The 27,872-nt window shown below is 36.9% G+C and overlaps 1 protein-coding gene across 5 annotated transcripts in view; it reads left to right on the top strand.

The window, feature by feature from the left end:
* The window catches only part of MYO3A (myosin IIIA), a 245,594-nt gene that overhangs the window by 181,321 nt on the left and 36,401 nt on the right, over positions 1-27,872 (top strand). For all 5 annotated transcript variants that reach the window (XR_012030791.1, XM_072825306.1, XM_072825307.1 and 2 more), the window contains 7 exons: positions 4,832-4,911; positions 5,370-5,447; positions 8,430-8,635; positions 17,267-17,378; positions 19,723-19,885; positions 21,693-21,810; positions 25,574-26,471. Coding sequence is in view for 4 of the 5 variants with exons in the window: in XM_072825306.1 (XP_072681407.1) it covers positions 4,832-4,911; positions 5,370-5,447; positions 8,430-8,635; positions 17,267-17,378; positions 19,723-19,885; positions 21,693-21,810; positions 25,574-26,471 (1,655 nt within the window). In the remaining variant the exon portion in view is untranslated. The remainder of the gene's footprint in view (positions 1-4,831; positions 4,912-5,369; positions 5,448-8,429; positions 8,636-17,266; positions 17,379-19,722; positions 19,886-21,692; positions 21,811-25,573; positions 26,472-27,872) is intronic.

The raw sequence follows: 27,872 nt of genomic DNA, 5'->3' as shown, positions 1-27,872 counted from the left end.
GTTATGTCAACTTCTTATTCCTGGGGAAAACCTGACACGGTCATGATGCATTGGAGTTTTATGTATTGGTAGATTAAATTTGCTAACATTTTGTTAAGAATTTTTGCGTCTATGTCCATGAGGATATTGGGCTATAGTTTTCTTATAATTTTTTTCTAATTTTGGGATCAGAGTAATACTGGCCTGATAAAATTATTTCCTCAATTTTCGGGAAAAGTGGAGTGAGTATTATTTCTTTCTAAATTCCTTTGTAGAATTCACCAGTGAAGCCATCTGGACCAGAAAGGTTTTTTTTTTTTGTGAAAAGGTTTTGAACTACAAATTCAATCGATTTCTTTAACAAATAGAAGGATATTTAAATTATCTAATTTTTTGAATGAGCTTTAGTAGGTTGTATCTTTTAAGAAATTTGTTTGTTTCACCTATGTAGTGAGATTTATTAACAAAAAGTTGATTACAGTATTCCCTTATTATTCTTTAATATCTATAGATCTTGAAGTTTTATCAGCTCTCTCATTCCTGATCAAGTTTTATCAGCTCTCTCATTCCTGATCTGAATCTTTTGTGTCCTCTTTCACTTTATTCTTGATTGATTTTCTTTCTAGAGATTGGTCAATATTATTGATCTTCTCAAAGAACCTGCACATAGTTTATAGTTTAACTGATTTTCTCCGTTGGTTTTGCTATTTTGATTTTTTTCCTTTTCTTTTCCTTTCATTTCCCTCCCTTTCCTTTCCTTTTCTTTTCCTTCTTTCTTTCTTTTGGATTTTTCATTTTTGTTTCCTTTCTTCTGTTTACTTTGGGTTTTATTTTGTCTTCATTTTCTAATTTCTAAGGTGAGACCTTAGGTACTTGGTGTAAGAAAACATTTCTTTTCTAATATAAGTACTTATATGGATTATTTATAAGTATTATATTTTAATTCTAGAAATATTGGGATTTTCCATATCTTTATGTTGTTGCCTTTAATTCCATAGTGCTCAGAAAGCATATTTTGTATGATTTAATCAATTTAAATTTACTGAGACATGTTTTATGGCCCAGAATATGGTATATCTTGTTTGATGTTTCATTTACACTTAAAAATAATGTGTATTCCACTGTGTTGGGTGGAGAGTGATATAAATGTCAATTGGGTCAACATGGTTGATAGTATTGATCAAATCTTCTATATCCTTACTGGTTTTTTCTCACCTGGTTCTTACTGAGAGAGAAATTTTGAAATATCTGATTATAATTGTCAATTTACCTGTTTTGTCTTTCATTTCTATAATTTTTTACTTCATGTATTTTTAAGATCTATTGGACACATAAACATATAGAATGATTATATCTTCTTGATGACTAGACCCCTTGATTATTATTAAATGATGCTTTTTATCCTTGGTAATATTCTTTGCTCTGAAACCTACTTTGCCTGTTAATATAAAGACTCCCAACTTTCTTATGCTAAGTGGTTAGTGATATATCATTTTTAATACTTTCAATTTATTTTTATGTTTGTATTTAAAGTGGGTTTTTTTTGTAGATAGCATGTAGTGGGCTTGCTTTTCTAAATTCTGAACCATTTATATTTAATATGATTATTGATATGGTTGAGTTTGACTGACTCGACTATTTGATGGCTTTTATCTTGGTTACGTCTGTTATTTTCCCTAGTCTTCACATGGGTTCCCCTCATTTCAGCATAAAACCTCTTTAGACAGGGGATCCCTGGGTGGCTCAGCAGTTTAGTTCCTGCCTTTGGCCCAGGGCGCGATCCTGGAGTCCCGGGATCGAGTCCCACATCAGGCTCCTGGCATGGAGCCTGCTTCTCCCTCCTCCTGTGTCTCTGCCTCTCTCTCTCTCTCTCTCTCTCTCTCTCTCTCTGTCTATCATAAATAAATAAATCTTTAAAAAGAAAAAAAAACCTCTAGACGGAAAGCTGGAGTAATCATAGGGCTCACCTTATTTGTTTCCCTTCATTTAAGGATCAGTGCCCTGTACTGCTTGATGTACAGCATATAAAAACTGTTATATCTAGATAAATGCTGATTAATTCTTCATAATAAGGTACTTAGGGCAAAGACATAGAGACAGAAACAGAATGTGGTTGCCAGGGGCTGGTGGTGGGAGGAATAGAGAGCTAGTATTTAATGGGTATGAAGTTTTAGTTTTACAAGATGAAAAAAGTTATGGACATGGATGGTGGTGATGATTGCATTACATCATGAATGTTTTTAATGCTAATGACCTGTGCATCTAATCTCATGTTTTCTACCCTTATAAAATATGCAACCAGGCTCTCAACACTATGTTCTGTTTCCTATCAGCACCATGTCTCACTGGCCAGGGAGAAGAGAACTTCACAATCAAAGATGTGATAGTGACTCTGAATCTCAAAGATATCAGAGGCATTTGGGTTCTGTATTCACCTAGATAATGCAAACATAATAATAATGATGACAGCAATAATAATATAGAAATCTGTTTAGAAATTGCAAAAAAGTACTGAGTACTTTTATTTACTCCTAATAGCAACACTCTGAGGAGGAATACTTTTACAGATGAGTCATTGAGTCTTGAAAATGTTTAGCAGCTTTCCCAGTGTTACCCCTATGGGAAGGCTTAGAAATAAGCTTGAAAGTTTGGGTTTTTCAATCCTGTATTATGCTGTCTCCAAGATTCTAAGATAACCATAGCCCTTTGCATGTATAACTTTAAATATGAAATACAGCTCAGCCATTATTAGGGGGAAATGTACCATAGTTCCTTACAGCTCACATCTCTACCTTGGTTTATTACAGGTTTGTTTATCAGGTCTACTATAAAGGCAAAGTGGATATATTTTCTGAAATAAGATCTATGCTAATTTTAGTTCCTGTTTCTATGCATTGATGAATTTTTAAAAGGCTTTCATTTATTTTGTTGTTAAATAGTTGATTAATGTATAAGTGTTGTTACATTGAAATGATTAATCCCTCAGTAAATTTCCTCTAGCTGCTTAGTTTTTAGAGAAACTTAAATTTTTAGCTCTTATTTGGCTAATATTAAGTAATGGTATTTATTAAGTAAGGGGTCTATTCTAATTAATGTGCTACTAGTCCTTTGTATATTTATTATGCTTCCAAGCAACCTCCAAGTCTATAGTAATTTTGGTAAATTTTTCTAAAACTTTCCCTTAAATAAAAAACAAACAAGTGGAAGTCCACAGCCACCCCTCTGAAGTTTATGTTTACTATCTCTGTCCACTCTGCTGTCTGCAGTAAGTTTCACATTTGAATAGTGAACAGTCAGTGTGCAGCCCAGTGTAAAAGCACACACATCCATTGCAGCACTTTTCCTGGGAACAAGGGAAGGGGGAAGACAGCAGAGCAGAGGCACTGCCAGCCACAACCCAGGCAGGGTCCCATGCACATCATTACCCCGAGCCAGCCTTTTGCCACCACAAAGAATGTGAAGGATTTGTCAAAACATGTAGCCTTAAAGACAAAACAAAACAAAACAAACAAAAAACCATGTAGCCTTGAGGCGCCTAGGAAGCTCAGCTGGTTAAGTGCCCAACTCTTGATTTGGGCTTGGGTCACTTTTTCTCAGGGTTGTGAGATTGAGCCCTGAATCAGGCTCCTTGCAGGGCATGAAGCCTGCTTAAGATTCTATCTCCCTCTCCCACTGCCCCCAACCCTGGCATGCATGCACATGTTCTCGCCCTCTCTCTCTCTCACTCTAAAAAACAAACAAAAAGTATGTAGCCTTTACTTCTCACCTAAAAGAATGAGAGGGAAAATAATAATCTTTCTGAAGTGATACCAAATTCTGGAGATATATTTAAACATTACTGTTGAGATGATGAACTCTTAGATTGTGGGTTGTTTATCATGCTTGGTGAGGGGTGGAACAGGAGAGAAGGTGAACTAACATTTCTGTGCCCACCATGTGCCAGACATACTGTCACATGTCATCAAAATTCTGTAAGGCAGACAGCATTATCCCCTTGATGTGGTTTCAAAACGCAGCTCAGAGACTAAGAAAATGATCCATGGGCAACACAATTTAAGTACCACAGCTGGTATTCAAATCCAGGTCTGCCTGGCTTCTGCGGCCATAATTTTTCACTACACTAGAATATTTTTATACCTTCGTTGTGTGCATTTAAGTAGCCCTAGCAGGATCCCTGGGTAACTCAGAGGTTTAGCGCCTGCCTTTGGCCCAGTGCATGATCCTGGAGACCCGGGATCAAGTCCCATATCAGGCTCCTGGCGTGGAGCCTGCTTCCCCCTTTGCCTGTGTCTCTGCCTCTCTCTCTCTCTCTCTCTCTCTCTGTGTGTGTCTTTCATGAATGAATAAATAAATAAAATCTTTTTAAAAAGAATAAGTAGCCCTAGCACCAGGCGCACTTATTTCTGAATGTTAGATTGAACACATCCATTGCTCTCAACCATTCTTGGTTTTCTTATAACCACTTCATATGAATTAATAATCCCTATGATTTTTAAGGCCCATTGTAAAGCTTACCTTTGCATTAAAGAAAATCTCAGAAGTCATTTAACACATACACACTTGAAACAAATTGTTCTGTTTATTAGAATCACACCATATCTTGTGGCAATTAAAGGAAACCTAACACTTACCTGTACTTTTTCTAATCTCCAAGCTGGATTTTTTTTCTGAAATTAAAATTTGTTACAAATTTTTATATAATATTATTTTATCCCTAAATTTCTCATACATACTAAACCAAGGATGAATACTGTGGGATCAATAATTTTTTTTAATACTTAAGTAAATGAAGAAAGTCTTCTAGTCATTAAGGATTCTAAAATGTATATTAATTTCATCCCCATTCCTACAGGTAACCTGCCACATTCTAAAACTAAAAATATAATAAATTATCAAATGAGGATTTCAGAAAAATCAATCAACTTGACAAAGGTAAGAAAATGCATTTTGCATGACAGTGAATCTGAGAATCTAACCTTTATAATGGCAGTGTTGAGTGTGCTCTTAAAAGTAAACCACATTTTAGGTTTTCTTTCTTTGATCTTTATTTTCTGCTTAACTAGTTATGTTCATATTACTGCTAGCCACTAAAGTAATCATGCATTTATGATACATTCCTAACTCTTCCTTTTTAGCTCATTTTAATGTTGCACTAAAACCAACTAAAAATATATTAGCTAAGTTCTGAGATATTCACATTCCTTAAAAGACCAATGAAAATTCCAATGAGACTGACAAAACAATTACCCTAAGTAAAAATTTTAACATTTTGTTATTTTATGTATTTGAATTTATAGACCATGATAACTTGAAGGAAATTCTATGTGCTCCTTGGAGATCATAAAGTAGAGTAGATACTGAAGCATCACTGTCTTTCTTGGTCTTTATAGGATGAAACTGGAGAAGCCACACGTCGTGCCATAGAGACAACCAACATGAAGACACAAACAGTTGCATCATATTTTAGAGTAAGATATTAAATTATGATGTGTTATGCTTAGGAATCTCATTATTTCTTTAATTTTAGAGTCAGGGAGGGGAAGAACAAGATGAAAAGAGAGAAGGACACCTGGGTGGCTTAGTTGAGTATCTTCCCTTGGCTCAGTTCATGATCCCAGGGTCCTGGGATTGAGTTCTGTAACAGGCTCCCCATAGGGAGCCTGCTTCTCCCTCTGCCTATGTCTCTGCCTCTCTCTCTCTGTATCTCTCATGAATAAACAAATAAAATCTTCAAAAAAAAATATGAAGAGAGAGAATCCTAAGCAGACTCCATGCCAGCACAGAGCCTGACTTAGGAGTCGATCTCACAACCCATGAGATCATAACCTGGGCCAAAATCAAGTCAGAGGCTTACCTGACTGAGCCACCCAGGCACCCCAGGAAGGTTATTAATTTTGAGAGTACAGATCAAAAGCTAGTAATAAATATCAGAGTCCTATCAGCAAAAGTTAATTCTCATCATATTCCATTTATTATTTGTTAAATACAGACTATAGTAGAGAGTACTGCCAAAAACCTATGGATTGGTTTGCTTTGATATTTTACCTATAAAATTATTGCATACTGAGTCAGTCTTAATGGAAGTTTACACCTTGGTTAAAATTTGTCCAAAGAACCAAACGCATTTCCACTGGAACAAAACCTGACAGGGTTTTTAATTCAGTGCTGTGATAACTACCTATCACTTCTCCATCCCACTCCTAAATAATCTTAGAGTGGACAGATGGGCTAAATCTGAGCATCCATGTCTATTCCATATCTCTCTGCACATAGACAAGATGAAAACCTCAAAAGAAAAATAGAACTGGTATAAGCACGGGGCAAGAAGAACGGATGCCAGGGAAGTAGGGTAACATGCCAAGAAAGTCAATCACTGTGTCCTTAGCATGGGGTCAGGTGACCTTTCTTACTTTTCTTCTTTGGACAATATGGGAGAAAAGGCAGAAAGGAAGTACTTTATTTCCTCTTTGCTCTGAAGAACTCTAGATAACCCTGCCTTTGTTATTGGTGTCTGTTCTTTTTTATCTCTTCTGATAAAATCATATTGAGGCACCTGGGTGCTCAGTCAGTTAAGCATCTGCCTTTGGCTCAGGTCATGATCTCAGAGTCCTGGGATCAAGCCCCACATTGGACTTCCTGCTTGGCAGGGAGTCTGCTTTTCCCTCCTTCTCTCCCCTTCTCCACTACTCATGCTCTCCCTCACTCTCTCTCAAATGAATAAATAAAATCTTTTTTTTAAATTGAAATTTTTTAAATTTTAATTAAATAATATGAATCCAATGAATATAGAGAAAATACCAACTAAAAATTGGAAATTATTAATAGTATCATTTAAGGTGGGAAAAACGGAGGAAATTAGGCTAAATTTACTATATGTATTCAGTAAGTAAATCTAGTTTTCTAACAGAATCATGAAATACTTTTAAAAATAGCTGAATAGTTTTTTTTAATATATTTCAAGACCTAAGCTCATAGCAGACAGTGTGTGCTTAATCATCTTTGAGTAGCACCTAGTACATTAAGATATGCTTAATATCTCTCACATTTGCTGCTGATACATTCACCTTACACCAGGACCACAGCAGAGCTGAATTACCAAGCATATTTGCAGATGGATTATTTTCCTTTTTTTTTTAAGTGAGTTATCCAAGACCATCATCAGTCCACTGTTGTTGACATCAAACACTGTGTGTATGTTTAAAACATTAGTTCATAAGATCGTTTTACTCCTCAGGCTGAAGTGAAAAATGATAGACGATCATTCCATAGAGTATATAATGTTTTTTTAAAAGTTATTTTTCATTCTGCAGACAGTGAACGTAGTGTAACACCATGCCTTGGTCCCTAGGAAAAACCAGTGCCTAAATTGTAGTATGCTCCTGCTCAGAATGCCAACAGCAAGTGAATCACTTCTGTTAATTCCAGTACCTGGCAGGTGCTTGCATGGCTACAGAAGGAATGATGGCTCACAGATAAGTGTAATGAAAAGGGGCCCCAAAGTGGCAAGGATCAGAAGATCACATCTGAGTTTCAGTGCCTAAGAAGCAGTCATGCAAATCCAGGGCTTTATCATTTTTGTAATTCCAGTATTTGGCTTGCTCTGGATTTGTAACCGTAGGCTTCTATATTTCCAACACTAAAAGAAATCCAGCTGACACCAGCTGTCTATGTTTATACATTTGTTACCTTGCCAGTAAATTGCAGCGCTGGTCTTTAACATCCTCATTTTCTGAGATTCCACTTTTAGTTGAGCTGTGAACGTCCTAATATGTTATACTTAGCTATCCCGTAGTTGCTGTTGCTGAACACACAGTTTTCATATCTATGTGACTTTGAAAATTCTAAAATAAAATAAAATTCAAATAAAAATGTGAAATTCTAAAATAAATAGCACAATTATCAAACTCGAGTAGATTAGAGTACTTAAATGAATTTGCTTATTTTTGTAACTCCTATATCCTATTTGTGACACTGCTTTAACTTCTCATTCCTTATTTTAAACCAGGAGATGATTCTGACAGGCATTGAAGATTTACTTTCATACTTTCTATAAAGAAAGAATTGAACAAGGAAATTAATAGTGTAAGCAAGAAATTAAATTGTATGCCTAAATATTACATATCAGCAAGCTTCTGTGAGAGGATATAATTACTTACAAATTATATGAAAAGTATTTTCATCTCTTAATTAAAGTTGCTTTAAGAATGTACAGGCAACCTTTTAATAGCTAAGTTCCAAGTTATTGCCTCTATATTTTTATGAGTAAATCTGTACTTTTAAAAATATGCTACAAATAAAATTTTCATTAATACGGGTTTTCCTCCATCGACTGAATTAATGTGAACACATGTAACATCCAATTTTCAGGGCTTTTTTTCTTAGAATTAAAAAAAAAAGACTTAAGTTTCTGTATGCTACACTGGGAAATTTATTTTTGTTGCATATTATAGTATTCCCTAATGGATTTGTTATCCAAAATGGTGGTGGGCCAACCTCACTTTGTCCGTTGCATCAAACCAAATAATGAACGTCAGGCAAGAAAATATGACAAAGAGAAAGTTCTCCTACAGCTTCGCTACACAGGAATTCTGGAAACAGCAAGAATTCGAAGGCTGGGATACTCACATCGGATACTTTTCACCAACTTTATAAAGCGGTATGTGGACTTCTTTTCAAAGCTCCATATAATATATAGTTTGTAGAGAAATTCATCAGAAGAATTCTAGGAAACAACATAGGAAAAAGAATCACTTAGGTGTTCTAGAAGGGAGGTATTTTGTTTCTGTAAATGGTTCTGCATTGAAAGAGAAAGTAACTAAGGCTGGAAGTTTCCGTTCTCATCTGGAAGATCCTGTGTGGTCGCGTAGGATACATGTCATGGGCATATGATTGAAAAGCCTAAGCTTCTGTACGGAGTGGTTAGAGGGCCTGGGTTCTCATCCCAGCGCTCATGCTGTGTGACCTTTGGGTTGTACCAATGATTCTCAAGAGAGGGAAATTCTCCCCCTGTTCAGAGAACATTTGTTAAGGTCTGGAAACCTTGTTGGTTGTCACAACTGGTGGGATCGGGGTTGCTGTTGGCATCTTGTGTATAGAGTTCTGGGATGCTGCTAAGCATCCTACAAGGCCCAGGAAAGCCCCCACCCCCCATCCCCCGCCCAGCAAATAGTTATCCAACCTAAAATGTTAACAGTGCTGCTGAGATCGAGAAACCATGGCCTATACCAAACCTCATTTTCCCCTCGTTTAATAAATCTGCCATGACTGCCTGGTGGAACTGCTCGCAGGATCAAATGAGACATTATCTCTAACAGTATTTAGAAGACAAAAAGAGACTCAATTTGGTAGAAGAGGTCCTTTTTTAGTATTTGAAATTAATGTAAAATGAATTAGGCTATATATTAAATATATTTTAAGTAATACATTTGTGGTGATATAGAGATTCAGTACCTTATGTATTTAATGCCCATGTTTCTGATATTTATCAATTCTATGATTACTATTAGCTGTTAAACTTGGTTTGTTTTCCAAATATTACAATTTTCAGGAGAAACCTAGTACTTAAGGAATTCTCTATGTGTAACATTCTCTGGCCTTTTCCAGGAATTAGGGTTAAGAACAAAGCAAAGTTTCTACTCCCTCCCTGCAAAAACAAAACAAAACATTGTCTTATCCTGTATCAAGCATTCTTTTACTTGGGGTAATCTACACCCTTCCTAAATAAAATGAAAATTCTAATTATTTTTGCAAATTTTCATATTTTCAGGTATCTGTGGTAGTTTTTTGCCTTTTCTCACCCCTTTGGACACCTGGAAAAGAAAAGAAAGGTATTTTTAAAAAACACAAAACAGGGATCCCTGGGTGGCGCAGCGGTTTGGCGCCTGCCTTTGGCCCAGGGCGTGATCCTGGAGACCCGGGATCGAATCCCACGTCGGGCTCCCAGTGCATGGAGCCTGCTTCTCCCTCTGCCTGTGTCTCTGCCTCTCTCTCTCTCTCTCTGTGTGACTATCATAAATAAATAAAAATTTAAAAAAAAAACCCACAAAACAGGTTTAGAAGCATTCAGGTATTCAGTAAGTAATTACTACCTAGCTTGTTTTTTTAAGAAATAACTTTTAAAAGCCAGGAAATAAGTAGATACTTCATTCTGATTTATAATTGAGAAAAAAAGATAAGAAAGGCATTCATTTTCAGCACCTTAAGAGATGAGGAAAACTCTACCACTTCTTCATGATGACAGAGAACCTAAACATACTTGATACGAAGGAATTTCAGATTTAAAATTAAAATCAAAATGTGAACTAATTTCATATTTTTCATTTTTTAGAAGAGTTGATCTTTAACTTGCTTAAAACTTAGTATAAATAATATTAATATAATATTACTATAATTTCCATGGCATTTCAATGACCTTTTCTTTAGGCACAAGGTAATGTGCTGGGGTACCTGGGTGGCTCCGTCAGTTAAGTGTCCAGTTCCTAATCTGGTTCAGGTATTGATCTCACAGTTTTGAGTTCAAGCCCCATGTTGGGCTCCACGCTGGGGGTATGCTAACCATTGCAGAGTACAACACATTTTAAAACTACCTCGAGGGCACCTGGGTGGCTCAGTGGTTGAATGGGGTCATGGGATTAAGTCCTACATCAAGCTCCCCACAGGGAGCCTGCTACTCCCCCTGCCTATGTCTCTGCCTTTCTTTATGTGTCTCCCATGAATAAATAAAATCTTCTTAAAAATTATGTAGAGAGATCTTCAAATGCTATATTAAACTTATAGTTTCAGTTATCCATGGTTTTACAATGTGGACAGTAAGGAGAACTAAACCTATTTTCTTGATGATATGGTAGTTGAAAGTTGCTTACTTAGAAGATCAGAAGTGAGAATAAATTTGTAAATGTGTCTCAAAGTCCCATGCTATATAGAATATCAAGTTACTATATGATAAGCGAGGAGTAGAAAAAAAAGTTCAGTATACAGAGAACACATGAATGGCTGTTCTGAATACAAGTTCCAGAAATAAAAGGCTAAACCTTTTCTCTGTCACTGATTTGAAAGCTGTCATCTAAATTGGCAAAGACCCTTAGGAGGCAGAACAATATGCAAAGGCCCTGTAGATGTGTAAATAGGAGTAAATAATTGTCTGTCCTTCCTTAGTCTTTGAGTAACCCTCTGTATGATGCAGAATTCATCAGACTCTTTGTCCATTCTGTTGTAGATAAACACTTCTGTTTTGTGACAAAGAAATAATCTTAAGGGAAGATACACAACATGAACTTTGCACGGGATGTTTAGTGTAGATATTTCATTTTTTTTTTTTTTTTAAAGATTTTATTTATTCATGAGAGACACACAGAGAGAGAGAGAGGCAGAGACATAGGCAGAGGGAGGAGCAGGCTCCACGCAGGGAGCCTGATGTGGGACTCGATCCTGGGACCCCAGGATCACGCCCCGGGCCAAAGGCAGGCACTAAACCACTGAGCCACCCAGGCGTCCCAAGTGTAGATATTTCAAATGAACCCTTATACTAAGAAGCCACTGAACTAAGCTCCGTTTTTCTACGAGGCACCTATACAATGGTTCGGCTACCAGAGCTCTAGTTCAACCAAAACTATTTTTTTTAATTGGAGTTCAATTTGCCAACATATAGCATAACACCCAGTGCTCATCCCATCAAGTGCCCCACTCAGTGCCCATCACCCAGTCACCCCAACCGCCCGCCCACCTCCCTTTCCACCACCCCTTGTTCGTTTCCCAGAGTTAGGAGTCTCTCATGTTCTGTCTCCCTCTCAGATATTTCCCACTCATTTTTTCTCCTTTCCCCTTTATTCCCTTTCACTAGTTTTTATATTCCCCAAATGAATGAGACCATATAATCCAAAACTTTTTAAAAAGATTTTATTATTTATTTATTTATTTATTTATTTATTTATGAAAGCCACAGACAGAGGCAAAGACATAGGCAGAGGGAGCAGCAGGCCCCTGCAGTGAGCCTGATGTGGGACTCAATCCCTGGACCCTGGGATCATGACCTGAGCCAAAGGCAGATGCTCAACCACTGAGCCACCCAGGTGCCCCTCAACCAAAACTTATTGAAGGCAGTAGTATAGTGAAGTATGTAAGTACACATGCTTTGAAGTCAGAAAACCAAGTCTGAAGAGAAAAAAATGAAAGAAAATCCAAGTTCAAACCCCAGTCCTGGGTCACTATCTAAATGTGTGATCCTGTTCAGTTACTTTGAGTAACTGCTATAAGCTTCAAGCTTTGATCTTTCTTACTTGCGAATTGGGATAATGGTAATAGTATCCACTCTATATGTGGTTATGACCACTAAATGAAATAATATATATATGAATTATATTAATAGAACCTAGTGTCATCAATACATATTATTTATAATATTTTCATTATTATTCTTGCCTCCACTCCAAGCTCCCAATATTGCTTATTACCTATGGTCTTGAATCCCACAACATAAACCATGAAGCTAGCCCGTAAAAAACAAAGCAGAGCCAGTATGTTGGCTTTAAAACAAGTCCTTAAAACAAGAGATGCAACAAAGCAAGAGTCTGGGGGCTTTCCTACATAAATTACTTCTGATCTACTTCGGTGTTTATTTTCACAGCAATTCCCAGAGGCAGGTCATTAGTCCTTCAGCAAATATTAAATTGAGTACCCACTATGTTCTAGTCTTTGATAAAAAGATTAGCCCAAATCTTATCCCAAAGATTGAAGATCCAAAGATTAATAAAAGAACTTCTGACATTAAGAACTCACAGACTACTGGTGGGGAACAGGGACCTAATTATGTACATTATCGTACAATGTAATGTAAATTCCAGGAACAAAGGTGCTCATCTGCTGTGTTCACTGCTATGTCCTCAGCACTTAGAAGGATGCCTAGCATATAGTAGGTACTCAGTAAATATTTATCAAGTGAATGAAAGAATAGTGGATACTTTAATAAAAGTATGCTCAGGACACTCAGAGCATAACATGGAGATGGTGGAAATGAGGACAGAAGACTTCTTAGATTATAGTAGAAATTCAGATAAAGCAAAGAATGATTAAACTAATATATAAGTACATACCATAGATATCATAACTTAGAACATAAACATATATTGATTTTTCAACCTTTTGATATAGGCTCAATTTTTTTCTTTGAATAAAAGTCCACTAACCAGAGTTTACTGGCTTTTTTACATAAGCTATCCATAACCCCTTATTTATGATTTCCAGTTACTGTTTCTTTTTTTTTTTTTTTAAGATTTTATTTATTCATGAGAGATACAGAGAGAGAGAGGCAGAGACATAGACAGAGGGAGAAGCAGGCCCCATGCTGGGAGCCTGATGTGGGACTTGATCCTGGGACCGTGGGATCATGCCCTGAGTTGAAGGCAGACGCTCAACTGCTGAGCCACCCAGGCGTCCCACCAGTTACTATTTCTTGAGATGAAGCAGGAAGTTAAAGATATTTGTAAAATAATCATAAGGCTGAATATTTCTTGCTTCTTAAGATTCTCCTCAACCCTTTGTAATGGCTTGGTCCACATTTAATTCCATAAGGTTTAAACCACTTCTTTAGGAAGTCTTACCAAAGAATTTAATGCAGTTTTGTGGCAACAACTCTCTGGCTTTCCTCACTCATAGTTCATTAGTTTACATAATATGTTTTTGAATCATGTCACCTCAAGTGCAGTTGGCATAAACAGGTTTGGCAGCAAACACAGCTCACCTGGCAGGAGCAGAAGCACACAGGCACCCGAGTGAGAGCTATCACCCGTGAGCTCCAAGTATGCAGTGGACACCCACCACTGCATCTTAATGTCAATTAATCAATTAGTCTATTCATTAAAGATACGTTAAGAGAGTTTCTAGAATATTGAAAGAGTAAGTCTTCCTGAAAGGAACAAGCCATGAGGATGAAAGATGTGCAGAGAAAAACACATACAAAGGCATAGGGGCATGAGCAAACATGGCCTTTTGGCAGAATTTTAAATAGCTTTTATTACCAGAGCTCAAGCTGTCCATAGAAACTAGCAAACAATGAGGCTGGAAAGGCAGGCAGGGATACAAAGGAGGAGGGAGCTTTCATGCCCATCTTCATATATGTCAACTAATTTTAAATGACTACTTTTTGGCAGGTATGACCTTTGCATTTCCTACATTTCTGCTGCTCACCAACTTATATACGTCATGTGCCCAGCTTTTGAAAGCACTTCTTTTTGCCATCACAGCTTAGAGCTTGGGATATTCTTGGAGACTTTCAAGTAGGGAAAGGACATGATCAGATTTTCATTGTGTTAAGACAATTCAGACACAGCTAGGGGAGGAAAGGGAGGGAGAATGGACATAACCAGTTGGAAGGCAATTAGAGAATGGAAGGGTGAGAAGGGGTGATGAAGTAGGTTCAAGGCAATGGCAGCAGGAAAAGAGAGAAAGAAATGAATTTCAGAGAGGTTTGTAAGCTTGTTGGATACACTGAGTGGAGAATAGGGAAGAATATGGGATGACACATGGATTTCTAGCATTACCGTCTTTGAAAAAGGGGTGATAGCATTCACAGGGATAGGAAGTAGCAGAAGAGAGGGAAGGTAATGGCTTGCTGAGTTTGGGGTGCCTGTGGGATAACCAGGTTGGGTGCGGAGCGGGCAGTCAGGAGTGATATGTTTAGAGTCTGTGGAAAGAGAGCTGAAAATGAAGATTTAGGACTCATCCACTGGAGAATGGTTGGAACTCTATATGTAAATGAGACACCTGTGGAGAGAGCCTAGAAAGAAATGGAACAGTGGAGAACACTAAGATTTGAGTGGCAAGTCTAAATAGGAAGCATGTTGGGGAGATGGACAAGGAGAAGAAGCAGGGAAACAAGGTGGGATGCAAACATGGGGACACTCAAGCCAGAGAAAAAGGCAATCAGTATCCAGTGCTACAAAGGGAACACTTCAGATCAGATTGAAAGGCATCCCTTTAGATTTCATCACTGAAACTTCTCATGTGATTAAAGAAGAGTCCTTACTACTTACTGTGAAACTAAATCTGATTCCAGGAACTGCAGAGCAATGGGAAGTGAAAAAAAAAAAAAATGGAGACAGTGATTTTAAGCATTCTTTCAACTGATCTGCAAAGCTAGTGGCAGAGAATGGTTTCAGGTGAGACAGATGTGGAGGGTTTGTTTTGTGCTAAATGGAAGGAGCCAGAAGAGAGAAAAGAGATTGACACATGGGAGAGAAGAGGGGGAGGAATGGATGTCTCCTCCTCTGAAGAAGAGCAGAATCCAAAGTGGACAAGCCAATCCATAGCTGGGGACAGATCAGCAAAGCTTGTGTCTGGTGGCCTCTGCTAAAATCTCCCAGGAGCAATGCAGAGAGTAGGAGCTGGGAGAGAACAGGGCAACAGAGATTAAACAGTTGTAAAGATTGAGCAAGAAACATGGTGATGGACACCAAGTAGGATTCTGGGTGTTTCTGTGGGCCTGGCTGACTCAGGAAACAGGAGGGTTCCTGGGGAACACACTGCAAATGAACAGTGATTTTCTCTGGCAGATTTCCAAAGCCTGACAGAAGGGCAGAGAACAATGACTGGGTGGCCCAGATTTGCCATGTTTGCAGAGCAAACAAATGAACAAGAGGGAGCCCACTAAGGGGTTGCTCACATGATGAACCAGGAGATCCTGCTAGATCTGCAAAGAAGTAAAACCAGGAGATGATTGGTAGGCTGAGAGGGCAGAGTAGCTCTTTAGTCATGGTATGTCCATGAGCAAGTTTAGTTCTCAAGGTGGCAGGCCTGTGGGTGAGGGCATGCTGATGGGCACCCCCTGAGGTTATTTGCACAAATAGCAAAAGCTATGGCCATCACATCTTTCTAGACCATTGGAGGCCAGGATTCTCCAAAGAGCCTAGCAGAAACTGGTTCATCTGCAAATTTAACAGGATGAAACTTGGTGGAGCTAGAATGTGTTCTTTTTTGTGTATATAACAATGTTTTTTATTAATTCAGTTAAACTGGACAAATTGCTTGAAAGATTTTCCCCCTTTTTTAAAAATTTAAATTCAATTAGCCAACATAGAGTACATACTTAGTTTCTGGTGTAGTGTTCAGTATTTCATCAGTTGTGTGTAACACCCAGTACTCATTGCATCATGTGCCCTCCTTAAAGCCCATCACCCAGTTACCCCATTCCCCTACCCACCTCCCCTCCAGCAACCCTCAGTTTGTTTCCTATAGTTAAGAGTCTCTCATGGTTTTTCTCCCTCTCTTATGACTTCCCACTCAGTTGTCCCTCCCTTCCCCTATGGTCCTCTGCACTGTTTCTTATATTCCACATATGAGTAAAACCATATGATAATTGTCTTTCTCTGGTTGACTTAGAGATTTTATTTACAGGCTCATTTTTAGATGAAGCAATTGGTACTTGAAGAGGTTCCCTGATGTGTCTAAATTTACACAGGTAATAGTCAAGGTCAGAACTCTGCTCTCTTGACCAGACTACCTCAGTCTTCCGCACATTATGCCCTCTGTTTCAAAATTCAAAACCTACCAAATGCTTTGTCTCCTCCAGACTGACAGGTTAATCTTACACCAAGAAATTAAGTAAAAATAAGGGAGTGTTGAAAACTCTAGAAAACTGCCTTTTTGCCCAAGATCATTGGCCAAGGTAGACTGGGTTTTTATTCCTTTCATTCACCTGGTCAGCTTGAAAAACTTAGAGCCTATTTCAGTTCTCTCCTGCATTAACTCCTTACTCACTTCCTCTCCTCAATTTTATGTATTAAACCAATAGAGAAATTCTCCAGTGAGAGACATAGTATAACTCAAGGAAATACAGTGATAAAAGGCATATATATAGGGGTGGAAAGTCTGCAGAGAATTAAACTCCTTTGTCCAATTTTAAGATCAGCTTAAATGTTTTTGTGAAGATGAGAAAAGAATAAAATCCTTCCCTGTGCTGGCCACTGCAATCCTTGTACTTTTAGTACCCAGAGAAAGGGTGCTTTTTTAAAAAATACCCAACTGATTTTTTTCTTAAGTGGAGTTTTTGTGGGGAATTTTGGTGTTGAGGGTTGAAAAGGAATCACTAAACTGAGAAAATAGTGCTCAAATTTACAGAAACAGACTGGTCTGGATTTTTGTCTGTCTACTTTAGAGTTCTGGGAATGCCTACAGGGTCTCCTGCACTAAGTCTGGGAGTCTCTTCCTTCCTTGCACAGAGCTGTCAAGTGTCCACCCGGCTACTGAGGCGTGGAACCTTTGTGAAATACTAACCAGCCCTTTCTTGCACCTGAAGGTACCATGTTCTCTGTTACAAGTGGAATGAAGAGCCCCTAGTGAGCCCTGACACCTGTGCGGCCATTTTGGAAAAAGCTGGTCTTGACAACTGGGCCCTCGGAAAAACGAAAGTAATGTCTTCATGTAACTTTCCAGAAAAAAAAATTAATAATTCTGTTGGATTTACTGAGAATTGTAACGTTTTACAGTGCCTGAAAATATTATGGCTTTTTTCTGTTACAGAATCTGTAGCTTAAATTACGGAATTAAGTTGATAATTTATAAAGGTTTTCTTCAGCAAAATTAAACACTTTCTTGTTTGTAAGGTTTCTTTTAAGAAAAGTTTCTCTTAAAAAAAAGTTTCCCTTGAAGATTTATTTTCTAAAAAGATGAAATTTAGAGTGAATATACTTCATTTCAAATAGTACTGACAACATACTGACATATTACCTCTTTTTTGTGACCACCAAATATAGTCAGGAAATATTCAGAATGTATTAATATATAAATGAATATCATGTAGTATATAACATATACAGAATATATTCTGCAGAAAATCATAATGATCTGAATCACAATGAGATATAATTTGTTTTCCTAATTCTCAAATCTGTTTCTGTTATAAACTTGAAATTTATCTGGAGCAAAATATTCACCATTGTTAGTAGACTTGCTATATGTGTTTGGATATCAGTGTGTTTATGGATTAGATTTGAGCCCTGAGAGATCTTAACTTATTTAATCTCTTAGAGAATGAACTAAAAAAAATCATAACAAATTTTGAATATGGAAGTAAGACAGGTGGCTGCATAGGCTTCTCAAATATCCTCTAGCCTGAAAAATTGGGAGTGAGGAAATAGAGAGGATACCAGGTCTCGGGTACACTGAACACATCACTGGGGGACAATGGAAAAAGAGCCAATCTGCAGAAAAGAAGTACTCAGGAATTGACCACTCAGGAATAACCACTGCCAGCCATACCACAAACCTACAGAGACTGAAACAAACTTCCGTATCAGTTGCGTCTTGGGGTAGAAGATGCCGGGGAGAATTTTCATCATGTTTACATGAGAAGTTACTCCAAAAACAATTGAAGAGTTTTAAAAAATATATTTATCTTAGGCTGAGTGTCCCACATGTTTAGAAATCTCTATTTACTTCAGTATTAAGTAAGGGGAGATTCTGAGCACTAAAAAGGTGTGTATTTTATTTACACCATTTTCTTTTAGGTGATCACAAAGATGACTTTTGTTAGGCTGAAATCTCATGATTTCTGGTCTGAAACACATGCCTAACTTCCAGTGGAGTTTTAACTTGTTAAAAGGGCCGTTTGCAGTTCCAGTTCTGCCTGGTATTTAAGTAGCATTTCAAAGCTATTTGTATTTTTCCACTTCACCTTTCCATCTCATTAAGATGGATAAGAATATTCAATATGGAAACATTTCTAATACTGTGCAAAAAATAAATAAATAAATAGATGACCTTTTTAAACAGACTGAATTTTAAATGAATTGTCAACAGTGGAATAGACTAAATATATTAACATGTAGAATCCCATAGAAATTAAAACTAAATTCAATCAAAACCTATCATGCTCAACTGTTTGCCTGTGGTGCCAAGCTTTTAAGTAATGGAACTGCCCAGAGGATTCTACATTCAATGTTCCCAGTTCTTATGGCTCAACTGTTATATTTGAATTTAAGTAACTTTCTTAGTGGATTCAATAAACTCTTTTAGGTGACTTTTATTAGGAAGTGTATCCTTTAAAACAACAACAACAACAACAAAAAATCTTTGTATTTCCTGGAGGAGGTAGAAAACTCTTAAATGAGAACCACTCCAGGCTGTCAGGCTCCTCCATTTCCTCAATCCCTCTTGATTCTAGAATGGTTGAAAGTCAGCCATCCTTTCTCCATTGGTGGCCACTGGGTCTAGTGAGAATGTTGTTCTGTCTGGAGCCATCTCTCTGCCTTATTCCCCTTAAAAGCCCCAGAGGGCTGCCTTATTCACCTTTGTATCCACAGGAGATAAGTACATACAGCAGATCTTATAAACGTTTGATGAATGAATTGCTACAGCTATAAGTGTCCTCTGTCTTACAACTAGATTTGTAAAGATTTTTAAATTTGGGAAATAGTTGTTTTTTAAAAACATAAAACTTAGCTTCGCTCAGAGTGTATGTTGCTAAAACTTTGATAAAAGAGCTGAACATCCTCCACTCTTAGTGGCCCATTCAGCAAAACCTGTTGCAAATAACACTATGATTGCTAAACAGTATTCCTTCTCGAAAGAGGTTTTTTTCAAGAATAAAAATCTGTACCGGTATAGCAAAATTCAGGCCAAAGAAGAAAAAGATAGTGCTGTCCAAAATCTTAAAAAGATTCAGAATATAATCCGTTCTTCAAAGCATAGCCCATGACAGTTTCACATTTGTGTGCCATAATTTTATTTGTATTTTATTTTAATTCTTTTAAGGTGTTCCTGAAATACTACCATGTGGAACAGTTAAATTTAATGCGAAAGGAAGCCATTGACAAGCTTATTTTGATTCAAGCCTGTGTCAGAGGATTCTTGGATTCAAGAAGATACCAAAAAATACAGGAGAAAAGGAAAGAGAGTGCTATAATAATACAGTCAGGTAATCACTCAGGTGGTCTCATGGTATAACAAAATATTAAACGTCTAGAGATGGACATAAAATCTAATATTATATACAAACCTCCATTCTTTTTTTTTTTTTTTTACAAACCTCCATTCTTATGTAGCTTTTGTATTTAATTCCAGACTCTGTCACATTGATATTTTCTCTATACAAATCTAAATCAGATTGTTTTAGTGATTGACACTTTTAATATTTGAATGTTTTGTTTTAAATAAAATAATTGAATTTTTCAATTTTCTGCCAAGCATCAATGAAACACAGTTGACCTATTGTGCAAGATATGACAAGTGATTGAATTAATTATAGATCTCAGAAATCATTATTATAATCCACTGGACAATAACATTTTTCCTACTTTATTCCAAAGGTTATACTTGCCATAATTTTTTACCATTTGATTAAATCTCATTTTGTTAAAGGGCATCCATTTCTTTCTATTAACTGTAGGGAAATAATATTTATAATCATACTTCACAAATTTTTATTAAAACATATCAATAGACTTTAGGTTTCATTTTCCATTTTTCTGTGAGAAACTAAATTTAAAACCTGGCATGGATTAATACAGTATCTTTCAAAATGTGTTGATTGGACTTCCATAGTAAAAATTATATTTTATTTTGTATTCTGTATTTTATATACACACATGCTACAAGGAATGCACTCTGATATTTTCTATTCCAGCTTATTCCACTTCATTTTTAGATGCTAGATTTGGCTGACTAAGTCAATTTTATGATCCACTATGGATTTGCAGCCTGCTTTCTGAAGAACACTGACATGGCGAGCAGAATCACTAACATTTGAGATTCATGTTCTAGTTGCAGATCTGTCAGTTCATAATGGTTCATCTCTTTGGGGATTTAAAAGCCGGTACTTTCTCACTACAGAATCAAAATGCAAATCCCTATAATTTGGAATCCAATTCTTTATCCACGATTCTGAAATTTATAAAATACTTAAGAAAAGGTTTTTCAGGGATGCCTGGGTGGCTCAGTGGTTGAGCACTTGCCTTCGGCCCAGGGCGTGATCCTGGAACCCCAAGATGGAGTCCCACATCAGGCTCCCTGCGTGGAGCCTGCTTCTCCCTCTGCCCGGGTCTCTGCCTCTCTCTGTGTGTCTCTCACAAATAAATAAATAAAATCTTAAAAAAAAAAAAAAGAAAAGGTTTTTCATAACTCATCTGGCAATGAAACATGACATAGTATTTATAGTCCTTTATTCATTGCCCATAGTAAAAATACTACTTTTCTGGAGAAATATTCATGTTTTTGATGATGGAATGCTGCCCTGACATGGGGAATGTTGAGGATATATGTTGTTTCCTCTGAATTACCTTTATAAAATAAAAAAGTTTAAATCAGAATTCTGAAAAATACCTGATTCCAAGGACAATTAGCCAAAAAGTCCAAAACATATACTTAGATAATAAAGGCTTTCTCTCATAAATAACTGAAGTAAATTATTAGTAGATTTTAAGCAAATGAATACATTTTGTCTTTTTCATCAGCTTACTTCATCTCTTTCATTTTAGTTCATCCTTGAACTTGCCTTAATATAAAAGGCAATTAGTTATTTTCTTGCTATTGCTTGTCATCTAGAAGAATCTTGTTAATGAACAATTTTTTTAATGAACAATATTTTTAATGAACATGTTCTATTTGGAGTCTTTAATTCTATTTTCCCCTTTGACATTGTTGGTCAAAAAATTTGTTTCTATTCACTTAAGTAATTTCTTTTTCTTTACTATGATTAACACTACTCTGGACCTTATATGTTTCAGCTGCAAGAGGACATCTAGTCAGGAAACAAAGAAAAGAAATCATTAACATGAAAAACACAGCAACCATTCAGACTCATGATCAGAAATTTGACTATAAGAAAAACTTTGAAAATGAAAGGTATAGTGATGTTCATTCTTATACCATTTTAACATTATACGTTTTTCAGGTTTCTAATATATATCCATTAAATGTCAGTGAACAGCCAGTGGCCACTCTTGTGTTCTTTGTCCTGTTTGGGAGTTCATTGGCGTTTCACCAATGACCGCCCTTTTGTGCCACAGTTTTTTCTCCTTCCTAGGCTTCTGCCAGATTGCTCTCTGCATTTCTGCTCCTAACTCTAAGTATCCTTTGCTAATTCCTCCTCTTCTTTCCATATTTAAATCCTCCTCCACATTTAAATATTATCTCTGGACATTCTCATTCATTCCCATGACCTTAATAACCAATATGCCATTAACTCCTAAGTCATAATCCAATCTTCAAAGCTTGGCACTTTGCCCTTTCTTCTCTTGACCCTTCATATCTATATTTCTAAGTGCATATTAGCAGATCCACCTGAATTCATTCATACAGAAGGCTTTATGTTAAGCTGTGGGGACACATAGATAAATAGACAAAACCCTGACCCTAACAATTGCTCACAGAATCATGGAAAGGAAATATAACCAGTGAAATGCATGATTCTGGAAACACAAGTTAACTCTGCTATGAAACATGCAAAGGGTACAGTAGGGACATGGAAGATCTTGGTAAGTAATAGGGGAAGGGATATAAGTATATAGATTTTGCCTTACTGGTAAAACTTAAGTTGATCGAAAGATGAATAAGTTGTATCTCTTTATAAGAGATAAAGAGCATTTCAGCCCCAATCCCAGGACCCTTGTCTTTTTTTTTTTTTTTTTCCCAAATGTATTGGGATCAAATTGACATATAATACTGGGTCAGTTTAAGATGTACAACATGGTGGTTTGATACACGTATATATTGTGAAACAATTACCATGGTAAAGTTAGTTAACATTTTCATCACCTGTAATTACAACTGTGTATGTGTGTGTGTGTGGTAAGAACACGTCTCTTAACAACTTTCAGGTCTATAATACGGTATCATTAACAGTCACCATGCTGTATATTAGATCCCAAAAACTTACTCATCTTTTTAAAAATTTCAACTTCATTAAGGTATAATTTTTATATAAAATTGTAAGATATTTGAAGTGTGCATCATGATGATTTGATAGATGTATACATTGTGAAAGGATTTCCCCATCTAATTCATTACCACATCCATCACCTTACATAGTTCTTTTTTATGCTTTTTTAATGAGAACATTTAAAACGTACTCCCTTAGCAAATTTCAGTTCTACAAAACATGTATAGTCCCATGATTTACATGAGATCCTCAGACTAAGTCATCGTATAGATGGAAGGTTATATCCTTTTACCAACTTTTATTTCCCCCACCTACCCTTCACAACCACAACTCTCTGTTTCTATGAGATTGACTTTTTCTTTTGATTTTCAGATTCCACACATAAATAATACCATGCAGTATTTTTCTTCCTCCGTCTAGCTTATTTCATCCATGTTATCACAAATGGCAGGATTTCCTTCTTCCTCATGGCTGAACAATACTCCATTGTATACATAGACCATACCTTCTTTATCCATTCATCCATTAATGGACACTTAGGTTATTTCCATCTCTTGGCTATTGTGAATAGTACTTCAATGAACATGGAAGTACAGAGATCTCTTTGAGATAATTGTTTTGTTTCCTTTGGATATACAACCAGAAGTAGAATTGCTGCTGGTAATGCTATTTAGTTTTTTTGAGGAACCTCCATATTGTTTTCCATAATGGTACCAATTACATTCCCACCAACATTCTCACTGCATAAGGATTCTCTTTTCTTCTCATTATCACCAATACTTGTTTTGTCCTTTGTAATAGTAACCATTCTAAGAGGTGTGAGATGATATCTCATTGTGGTTTTGATTTGCATTTTTCCTGATGATTAGTGATGTTGAGTCCCTTTTCATGCACCTGTTGGCCATTTGAAAATGCCTTCAATCTTCTTTGAAAAATGCCTATTCAGATCCTCTGCCCATTTTTAAATCAGGTTATTTTTTATTTTTATTTTTTTTGCTATTGGGTTGTGTGAGTTCTTTATATATTTTGGATATTAATCCTTTATTGGATATAGGAATTGCAAATATTTTCTCCCATTCAGTAGGCTGCCTTTTCATTTTATTGATGGTTTCCTCTGCTGCCCAGAAGCTTTTTTATTTTATGTAGTCTTGTTTATTTTTGCTTTTGTTGCCTTTGCTTTTTGTATCAAATCCCAAAAAATGAAAAGCAAACACACAAAAAAACCATGGCTGAGACCAAAATTATGGAGCTTACCACCTACATTTTCTTCTAGGAGTTTTATGATTTCAAGTCTTATGTTCGAGTCTTTAATCCATTTTGAATTGATTTTTGTATAGTATAAGATAGGAATCCAGTTTCATTATTTTGCATGTGGCTGTCTGATTCCCAACACCATTCATTGAATAGACTATCCTACCCCCATTGTATATTCTACTAACCCCCATATTAATTCGTAAATTAATTGGCCATAAATGTGTGTGCTTATTTTGGGCTTTCTATTCTGTTCCATCAATCTATGAGTTTGTTTTTATGCCAATACCACACTGCTTAGATTATAGCTTTGTGATCTAATTTGCTTATCTTTTCCTCATTAACTGTATTTTGACTAGTATAGACATTCTTTGGGGGTATTATGAAGGTATTCAAAATACTAGCATAGCCACTCTGGAAATTATAGGTTCTTGGTACCCTACCTAGTTCTCTGGTCCCTGGAAGAATAACAGAGATTCTGTTACGTCTCCTCTTTAGCGTAAACCTAAAGATGCTATCATAGGCCTAGGAAATAGCAAGTGGAATTAGGAAATTTGAGTTCCAATAACTTTCCAAGTTTGACTCTAAGATAAGCCCTTCTGTACAAACAGATATCAAGATATATCTTTGATATATATATCTTTGATATACAAGATATCAAAATTCTCCAGTGGCTTTCCTGAGCCAAAATGAAAAGTTTTTGGCAAACCACCCCCACCCCCAATTATCATTGTCAGGCTATGACTTTTTCACTGTACCTTAGCACCCTTTTCATGGCCATATTGCTCTTGTGAGGGTTTGGTCCTCATCAAAAGAAAAAAAAAAGCCATGTGGCTTAAAAAAAGAGAGCTGTAGAGATGTTATCTTCAAGGCAAGGGAATTTTGGAAGGATATTGGTAAAGTAACAATTGTGCAATTTTGGTCAACATATTGTATGATCATGAACTATAGCCAGGACACTGCTTCTCTTTAATATTGCAAGATATTTCCTGTGATCAGCATACTTTAAGCTGATGAAATACAGCCCATCAGCCTAGTGAACATACCCTGCTTCCTAGTCTCAAATTTAGATATATTTTCCACAACCTTTCTTCACTGTAGGTATTTCCTTTTGAAAAAGACATGTTTTGAAGTGATTAAATTCCTAGGATTTTAATGCCTCATTAAGTGAAAATATGCTAGGATATTTCTCCTTCTAAGTCAAAGCTGATTTTATCATTATTTGAGCAGCCGCCCATAGCTGTTGCCAGAGAGAGTATTTGGGAAACACTTGATTAATGCGACTTGAGTTGTTTTTACTTTGAGCTTCTTCTGGCCCCTTTTACTATTCTCCCAACACCACGTAGTATGTAGTTATACATATATAACTACCATATACATATATAACTACATATAACTACCAAGTAGTTATAGCCAGAAGAGGTAAGTAAGCTCCAGTTTAGTATTGTATATTCAGATGTGATATGTTTTACACAGGGAATCTTTTGTGAAGAAACAGACAGAAAATGCACTCTCTACTAATGAAACAGTCATGCCAGCTCCAAACAACAAAGAAAGTACATCTGTAGTGAAGACTTCCAATATCAAAGTTGAAGAAGAAGCCACGATGGCTATTGAAAATAACAACAGAGGATACCAAACTCAGAAAAAAATGAATTACATCACTGGGGAAGAGGCTAAGCAAGAATGGCATCTGGTGAGGGACACTTGGACAGAAGAACATCCCAAAAAGAAGTACACAAAAGACCTGGAAGAAAACAGTACAATAAGGAAAGTGGAGAAGGAGGACAGTATGGTCCAGAATTACTACCAGAGATATTCAGAGGAAAGGAATTTTGAAGAATCAAAAGCAGCATATCAAGAAAAGAAGGCCCTATCAGAAAGGCCAGGCTACCCAGGACTTTGGTCAGTACAGAATGAGACAAAGCAGCCTTCTTTTAAAAAAACTTTGGAACCTAGTCTTAGCCAAAAGTCAGTTTATCAAAACGCAAATAGCAAGGAAAAGAAGACATCTGTAGTCACCCAGAATGCACCAGCATGCAGCCAGCAGAGAAGCCATCCAGGGCCTGGGCCAGTCAGGGAGAGGCAGGCTAAAGCAACGGTCCAAGCCCAGGAGGAAGACAGAGCAGCAGTGTTCATTCAGAGCAAATACCGAGGCTACAAAAGGAGGCAGCAATTGAGGAAGGACCGGATGTCTTCTTTTAAAAATCAAAAGGTTGTTGCAACACCAATGGAAGTAGCAAGAAATCCTCACGATTTGTATTCCTATCCCACAAGGTATGAGGAATCCTTTAATAACAGGACAAAGAATGACAAAGATTTGAAAGCAGTTTTAGAGAAAGAAGCATGTGATTTGGCAATCTTTTCAAAACAGGTATGTAAATAAACAGACTTATTCACTAGTTGAAATCTCTGGGAACCACACTGTAACCAAAGAAAACACAGTTAATTAAAAACTGACTCATTCTTTCATCTGTTTTTATGGAACTGCAAACCTCCATAATGTCTCAAAGGTTTTGCTATTCAAATAGCAATAATTTTTTAAAACAATGTGCCATAAGAAATAGTAGAAGATAAGATAGAAATCTTACAGAATAAGGACACTCAACATCGGTTTTTGCAGCTAATTTCCATATCTGAGATCTTTCATTATAGCTAAAAAAGAAAGAAAGTTTTATAAATTCTCTGAAGTCTATGCTCTTTTTTCTGCCACACATTTTGAGCAGACATCACTAGGTGTCAAAATTAGGCATGTAGCCATACTCAGACATACGTGCAACGAAGAGGAAAAATTTACATGTTACATCATGACAATGAGGAACCACAAAGAAAAGTTCCCTGTTGGAGAATATCTTGTGCCATGAGTAGACATGTTTCAGCTGTTTCTAAAAGGGGACAGGTGGCCCTAGGGCTTCTCATGGGTGGACGTGAAACACTGATAAATTAGTCCTAGGGAGGGTGAGACCACAGGAAGCAGCTCCTGGTAATGCCACTTCCAGATCTTGTTTTCTGTCTAGGTATTTGACCTTAAGAAAATCAGTTCATGTGTAGGCACCATTATTTTCTCCTATGTAAGGTGAAGGATTTTAACTACACGACCTCTAAAATGCATATTATAAGTTAATATGCACTACCAGGACAGTCAATAGCATATGAAATTTCAGGAGAAGTATCATTTGGGGTGCCTGGGTGGCTCAGTCAGCTAAGTCCAACCCTTGATCTCAGCTCAGGTCTTGGTCTTAGGGTTGTGAGATCAAGCCCCGCATCAGGCTCCATACCCAGCATGGAATCTACTTTAAAAAAAAAAAGGAAGGAAGGAGGAAGGAAGGAAGGAAGGAAGGAAGGAAGGAAGGAAGGAAGGAAGGAAGGAAGGAAGGAAGGAAGGAAGGGGGGAGAAGGAAGGAAAAAAAAAGACCAACCATCATGCGTTAGATTAAAAAGGGATTGCCTAATGCTCATGGGTACCTAAACTCTGCTTTTTTGCCTCTTTAATAGTGGCTGAGTCCATGGGGAAGAAAGCACAGTAGCTGCTCTTGGACACCTCTTTCATGTTAGAGGTTTGGCCCAAACATCTCCAGCTCTGGCTGTTCATAGAGATCTATCAGCCCCTCCCGGTCCTATTTTCTTTAGCACAGGGAATAGAGAGTTCAGTGTACATACAGTCCTTCCTTTCCTTGGTTCATACGTTTTCGCATGCTAAAGACCAGATTGGGGATTCAAATCCTGACCTGCTGTGCATCAGAGGTGTTGAGGAGATGCAGAATTACCAAGTCAT

Source organism: Canis lupus, chromosome 5 (assembly GCF_048164855.1).
Source record: "Canis lupus baileyi chromosome 5, mCanLup2.hap1, whole genome shotgun sequence".
Lineage (NCBI taxonomy): Eukaryota > Metazoa > Chordata > Mammalia > Carnivora > Canidae > Canis > Canis lupus.
Note: the sequence above shows the minus strand (reverse complement) of the source record. Positions and strands in the feature narration are given on the sequence as shown.